Raw genomic sequence first — 7,500 nt, forward strand, 5'->3', positions numbered from 1 at the left:
ATGGATGGATGGATGGATGGATGGATGGATGGATGGATGGATGGATGGAGAATGGATGGATGGATGGATGGATGGATGGATGGATGGATGGATGGATGGGTGGATGGACGGACAGTGGATTTATGGATGTGTCGGTGGCTGGTTTGTGTACTGGGTGTTGGATGTGCAAGGCAATGAGAGTGTAGGTGGAGGACTGGATTCAAGGACTGCCTGAAGGAAACAAGATGGATAAAGATTGACCATGTACAATGTTTTTTAGGGCAGATTGACTGTTGTTCGATAATGGAGATCAGATAAGTGGTTGGGTAGTTGGATGATCAATTGGAGGGTGAGATTAAAGAAGAAGTTGAATGAAAAATTGTGTGAAAAGAAATATGACGGGATGGATGGAGGGATGGACAGATGGATGGATGCATGGATGATGGATGGATAGATGGATGGATGGATGGTTGGATGGGTGGATGGATGGATGGATGGATGGAGGGATGCATGGTATGATGGATGGTGTGATGGATGGATGATGGATGGATGGTCCAGAATATGGAAATGTGGATGAAAGAGTGGCTTGGTCGGTGGTGGATGGATGTTTGGATGGAAGCAGCCATGACCATCCCCTCTCCCTAGGAGCTGCAGAAGAGCCAGAGGAACTGGCCCTGCCCTCAGAGGAACCGCAGCATGAGAAACCCCAAACTGAGGCCCCCACATCTGAGGCCCCTCCAGCACGGGCAGCGCTGGGGGAGCTGAGAGTCTCCAGTGTCACCCCCAGCTCTGTGCAGCTGCACTGGAGCATCCCCGAGGGCTCCTTTGACTCCTTCACGCTGCAGTTCCGGGATGCCCAGGGCCAGCCCCAGGCCCTGCCCATCGATGGCGGCTCCCGCTCGGTGACAGTGCCAGGGCTGTCCCCGTCCCAGCGGTACCGCTTCCACCTCTACGGGCTGCGGGGCAGGAAGAAGATCGACCATGTGTCCACCGAGGCTGTGACAGGTACAGGGGGAGAAAGGGTGGGTGAATGTAAGGATGCAGAATAATGGATATATGGAGAGATGGAGGGATGCAGGGTTGGAGGAAGGGAAGGAGTGATGGAGGGATGGAGGAATACAGGGATGGATGGATGGATGGATGGATGGATGGATGGATGGATGGATGGATGGATGGATGGATGGATGGATGGATGGACAGCAGATTTATGGATTTGTCAGTGCCTGGTTTGTGTCCTGGGTTTGGAAGGTGCCTGGCAGTGAGAATGTGCATGTTGGATTGGATTCATGGACTGACTGAGGGAAACAGCATAGATGAAGGCTGATGATGCGTGATGATTTTTTAGGTCAGATTGATGGTTGTTTGACAGGGCAGATCAGATCAATGGGTGAGTGGTTGGATGATCAAATGGAGGTTGAGATTAAAGAAGGTGTTGAAGTAAAAAGTGTTTGAAAAAAAAATATGACGGAATGGATGGAGGGATGGATGGATGGATGGATGGATGGATGGATGGATGGATGGATGGATGGAGGGATGGATGGATGCTTGCCAGAAAGAATGGTCCAGAGTATGGAAGTGCGGATGAATGAGTGGCTTGGTCGGTGGTGTATGGATGTTTGGATGGAAGCAGCCATTAACATCCCCTCTCCATAGGAGCTGCAGAAGAGCCAGAGGAACTGCCCCTGCCCTCAGAGGAACCGCAGCATGAGAAACCCCAAACTGAGGCCCCCACATCTGAGGCCACTCCAGCACTGGAGGAGCTGAGAGTGTCCAGCGTCACCCCCAGCTCTGTGCAGCTGCACTGGAGCGTCCCCGAGGACTCCTTTGACTCCTTCACGCTGCAGTTCCGGGATGCCCAGGGCCAGCCCCAGGCCCTGCCCATCGATGGCGGCTCCCGCTCGGTGACAGTGCCAGGGCTGTCCCCATCCCACCGGTACCGCTTCCACCTCTACGGGCTGCGGGGCAGGAAGAAGATCAACCATGTGTCCACTGAGGCAGTGACAGGTACAGGGGAAGATCAGGAGGAGGAAGGGTGGGAGGATGTATGGATGAAGAATAATGGAAATATGGAGAGTTGGAGGGATGAAGGGATGGAGGAAAGGGTGATTGGAGGAAGGGATGTAGTGGTGGAGGGAAGGAGGAAGACAGGGATGGAGGATGGATGGATGAATGGATGGAGCGATGGATGGATGGATGGATGGATGGATGGATGGATGGATGGATGGATGGATGGATGGATGGATGATCCCATGGATGGTCATGGGTGAATGGATGAATGGCTGATCTCTGGTGGGATGGACATTTGGCGGGACACATATATGACTATGCCCATTTCCATCCTTTATCCAAAGCAGCCAGCGAAGAACTCTTGCCCTCAAAGGAGCCCCAAGAGGAGAAGCCCCAAACTGAGTCCCCGGCATCTGAGGCACTCTCAGCACGGGCAGTGCTGGGGGAGCTGAGAGTCTCCAGTGTCACCCCCAGCTCTGTGCAGCTGCACTGGAGCGTCCCCGAGGGCTCCTTTGACTCCTTCCTGCTGCAGTTCCGGGATGCCCAGGGCCAGCCCCAGGCCCTGCCCATCGATGGCGGCTCCCGCTCGGTGACAGTGCCAGGGCTGTCCCCGTCCCAGCGGTACCGCTTCCACCTCTACGGGCTGCGGGGCAGGAAGAAGATCGACCATGTGTCCACCGAGGCTGTGACAGGTACAGGGGGAGAAAGGGTGGGTGGATGTAAGGATGCAGAATAATGGATATATGGAGAGATGGAGGGATGCAGGGTTGGAGGAAGGGAAGGAGTGGTGGAAGGATGGAGGAATACAGGGATGGATGGATGGATGGATGGATGGATGGATGGATGGATGGATGGATGGATGGATGGGTGGTTGGGTGGGTGGGTGGGTGGATGGATGGATGGATGGATGGGTGGGTGGATGGATGGATGGATGGATGGATGGATGGATGGATGGATGGATGGATGGATGGATGGATGGATGGATGGATGGGTGGTTGGGTGGGTGGGTGGGTGGATGGATGGATGGATGGATGGGTGGGTGGATGGATGGATGGATGGATGGATGGATGGATGGATGGATGGATGGATGGATGGATGGATGGATGGATGATCCCATGGATGGTCATGGGTGAATGGATGAATGGCTGATCTCTGGTGCGATGGACATTTGGCGGGACACATATATGACTATGTCCATTTCCATCCTTTATCCAATGCAGCCAGCGAAGAACCCTTGCCCTCAAAGGAGCCCCAGCAGGAGAAGCCCAGAACTGAGTCCCCGGCATCTGAGGCACTCCCAGCACGGGCAGTGCTGGAAGATTTGAGGGTCTCCAGTGTCACCCCCAGCTCTGTGCAGCTGCAGTGGAGCGTCCCCGAGGGCTCCTTTGACTCCTTCACGCTGCAGTTCCGGGATGCCCAGGGCCAGCCCCAGGCCCTGCCCATCGATGGCGGCTCCCGCTCGGTGACAGTGCCAGGGCTGTCCCCGTCCCAGCGGTACCGCTTCCACCTCTACGGGCTGCGGGGCAGGAAGAAGATCGACCATGTGTCCACCGAGGCTGTGACAGGTAAGGGGGGAGAAAGGGTGGGTGGATGTAAGGATGCAGAATAATGGATATATGGAGAGATGGAGGGATGCAGGATTGGAGGAAAGGAAGGAGTGGTGGAGGGATGGAGGAATACAGGGATGGATGGATGGATGGATGGATGGATGGATGGATGGATGGATGGATGGATGGATGGAGGGATGGATGGATGGATGGATGGATGGAGGGATGGATGGATGCTTGCCAGAAAGAATGGTCCAGAGTATGGAAGTGCGGATGAATGAGTGGCTTGGTCGCTGGTGGATGGATGTTTGGATGGAAGCAGCCATTAACATCCCCTCTCCATAGGAGCTGCAGAAGAGCCAGAGGAACTGGCCCTGCCCTCAGAGGAACCGCAGCATGAGAAACCCCAAACTGAGGCCCCCACACTTGAGGCCACTCCAGCACTGGAGGAGCTGAGAGTCTCCAGCGTCACCCCCAGCTCTGTGCAGCTGCACTGGAGCGTCCCCGAGGGCTCCTTTGACTCCTTCACGCTGCAGTACCGGGATGCCCAGGGCCAGCCCCAGGCCCTGCCCATCGATGGCGGCTCCCGCTCGGTGACAGTGCCAGGGCTGTCCCCGTCCCAGTGGTACCGCTTCCACCTCTACGGGATTCACAGAGGGAAAAGGATTGACCACGTTTCCATCGACATCAGCACAGGTGAGCGGGACAGTCAGAGGAAAGATGGGATGAGAGATGGATGGAGGGAACGAGAGGTAGAGGCATAAATGGGTGGATGAATCCAGGGTTTCCATTCCCATCTCATCCCATCCCCATCCCACATCACGTACTTTTCTAGTCTGGCATCATCCAGTCAAACATCAACCCTTCCACTGACCTGTTGAACAACACCCTCCATCATCCATCATTATCACCATCATCCATCATCATGATTCATCATCATCATCATTATTCATCATCATCATCAACTATCAACAATGCATGACCCTCGGTAACATCCATTATCACCATCCATCAACATCACCATCATCATCATCATGATTTTCTATCCATGAAGGATGAACAAGTGAATGGTTTTACAGATTCCGGTCTGAGTGTTGGGTGGGTTCCTGTCCAAATTGAAGGAAGTAGTTGGATGGGTTGATGGGTGGTTGGGAAGGTGGGATGGATGGATGGACAGATGGATGGATGGATGGATGGATGGATGGATGGATGGATGGATGGATGGATGGATGGAAGGAAGGAAGAATGGATGGATGATGGATGGATGGATGGAAGAATGGATGGATGGATGGATGATGGATGGATGGATGGATGGATGGATGGATGGATGGATGGATGGATGGATGGATGATGGATGGGTGGATGGATGGATGGATGGATGGATGGATGGATGGATGGATGGATGGAAGAATGGATGGATGGGTGGATGGATGGATGGATGGATGGATGGATGGATGGATGGATGGATGGATGGATGATGGATGGATGGATGGATGATGGATGGATGGATGGGTGGATGGTGGATGGATGGATGGATGGATGGATGGATGGGTGGATGGTGGATGGATGGATGGATGATGGATGGATGATGGATGGGTGGATGGATGGATGGATGGATGGATGGATGGATGGATGATGGATGGATGATGGATGGATGGATGGATGGATGGATGGATGGATGGATGGATGATGGATGGATGGATGGATGGATGGATGGATGGATGGATGGATGGATGGATGATGGATGGGTGGATGGTGGATGGATGGATGGATGGATGGATGGATGGATGGATGGATGGATGATGGATGGATGGATGGATGGATGGATGGATGGATGGATGGATGATGGATGGATGGTGGATGGATGGATGATGGATGGATGGATGATGGATGGGTGGATGGTGGATGGATGGATGGAAGGTTCCTGTGATCCAGATGCGTATCTTGATGAACAGAAGATTGTCCATCTGAATTGGGAGCTGGGGGGGGGTGGAGGCAATGGGGGAATGTGGAGGAAAGGAGATGATGGTAGTATTGGGTGTGGGTTTGGGTTGGCTGGTGGGTGGGTGGTGGGATGGGCAGATGATGGATGGATGGCAGTGATGGACAATGGGTGGGGGCATGGTTGGGTAGATGAAGGATGGACATATGGATGAACACATGGACAGCCGCACCCACCACTGTCCCCTCTGCACAGCAGCCACAGGCGAGCCAGAGGAGCCCCCCGCCCCCTCACAAGAGCCCCAGACTGAAGCCCCGCCATCTGAGGCCAACCAACCTGAGCAGCCCCAAACTGAGGTTCCCCTGACACGGGCGGTGCTGGAAGAGCTGAGAGTCTCCAGCGTCACCCCCAGCTCTGTGCAGCTGCACTGGAGCGTCCCCGAGGGCTCCTTTGACTCCTTCATGCTGCAGTTCCGGGATGCCCAGGGCCAGCCCCAGGCCCTGCCCATCGATGGCGGCTCCCGCTCGGTGACAGTGCCAGGGCTGTCCCCGTCCCAGCGGTACCGCTTCCACCTCTACGGGCTGAGGGGCAGGAAAAGGACCGACCGAGTCTCTGCCGACATTGTGACGGGTAAGAGGGGGAAGGTCAGTAAGTGAAAGGGTTGGAGAGGTGGCTGTAAGGATGGAGAGATCAAAGGATCCCACACCAATCCCGTCCCTTCCTGCCTTCGGTACCCACTGACACCAGCATCATCCAATCGACCGCTGACCCTTCCGCTGGCCTATCAGCCAACACTCAGCATCATCCTTTGTCATCATCGTGATTTAATTGGATAGATCCATTATCTGCCCATCACCAATCACCGATCCCTCCATTCCTAGGTGGCTCCAATTCTCCCCAGTTTCCCACCTTGGTAGTGGAGGATGTGTGGGAGTTTTAGCAAGGTAGAGGGATGGATGGATGGATGGATGGATGGATGGATGGATGGATGGATGGATGGATGGATGGATGGATGGATGGGTGGGTGGATGGATGCATGGATGGACTAGTTGATGGACAAGCAAATGCCCAAGCCCATCATTATCGTCTCTCCATCACAGCTGCAGCCAAGACAGAGGAGCTGCCCCTGACCTCTGAGGAGCCCAAAACTGAGGCCCCCACATCTGAAGCCCTGCCAGCACGGGCAGTGCTGGGGGAGCTGAGAGTCTCCAGCATCACCCCCAGCTCTGTGCAGCTGCACTGGAGCGTCCCCGAGGGCTCCTTTGACTCCTTCACGCTGCAGTTCCGGGATGCCCAGGGCCAGCCCCAGGCCCTGCCCATCGATGGCGGCTCCCGCTCGGTGACAGTGCCAGGGCTGTCCCCGTCCCAGCGGTACCGCTTCCACCTCTACGGGCTGCGGGGCAGGAAGAAGATCGGCCATGTGTCCACCGAGGCTGTGACAGGTAAGGGGGGCTCAGGCCCCATCTGCACCCGTGGTGCATCAAAGGTCGCACATGGTCCTTCAAGCTTGGGGAGTCCGGGAGGTGCTTCTGGGGCTTGAGATGGCGGTGGGAATGTGGAGGCCAGGGGGATGGAGAGTAAGGGATGCGTGGACCCATGGATGGATGAGGGATGATGGCTGATGATGGATGATGGGTTATAGATGATGGTGGGTTGTTGGTCAATAGGTAGGTGGAAGGACCAATGACTGAAGAGATGCTTCTGGGACCACTGGGATCCATCCATCCATCCATCCATCCATCCATCCATCCATCCATCCTCCATCCATCCATCCATCCATCCATCCATCCATCCATCCATCCATCCATCCATCCAAATCCATCCATCCATCCATCATCCATCCATCCATCATCCATCCATCCATCCATCCATCCATCCATCCATCCATCCATCCATCCATCCATCATCCATCCATCCATCCATCCATCATCCATCCATCCATCCATCCATCCATCCATCCATCCATCCATCATCCATCCATCATCCATCCATCCATCCATCCATCCATCCATCCATCCATCCATC

At 54.9% G+C, this 7,500-nt stretch overlaps 1 protein-coding gene across 1 annotated transcript in view; it reads left to right on the forward strand.

The window, feature by feature from the left end:
* LOC118701215 (tenascin-X-like) overlaps positions 1-7,500 on the forward strand; it is a 64,984-nt gene that overhangs the window by 26,248 nt on the left and 31,236 nt on the right. The window contains 7 exon segments of the mRNA XM_054518400.1: positions 696-984; positions 1,633-1,983; positions 2,331-2,678; positions 3,207-3,551; positions 3,879-4,229; positions 5,731-6,105; positions 6,576-6,917. Coding sequence (XP_054374375.1) covers positions 696-984; positions 1,633-1,983; positions 2,331-2,678; positions 3,207-3,551; positions 3,879-4,229; positions 5,731-6,105; positions 6,576-6,917 — 2,401 coding nt within the window.

The sequence above is a fragment of the Molothrus ater genome, unplaced genomic scaffold, assembly GCF_012460135.2.
Source record: "Molothrus ater isolate BHLD 08-10-18 breed brown headed cowbird unplaced genomic scaffold, BPBGC_Mater_1.1 matUn_MA149, whole genome shotgun sequence".
NCBI lineage: Eukaryota > Metazoa > Chordata > Aves > Passeriformes > Icteridae > Molothrus > Molothrus ater.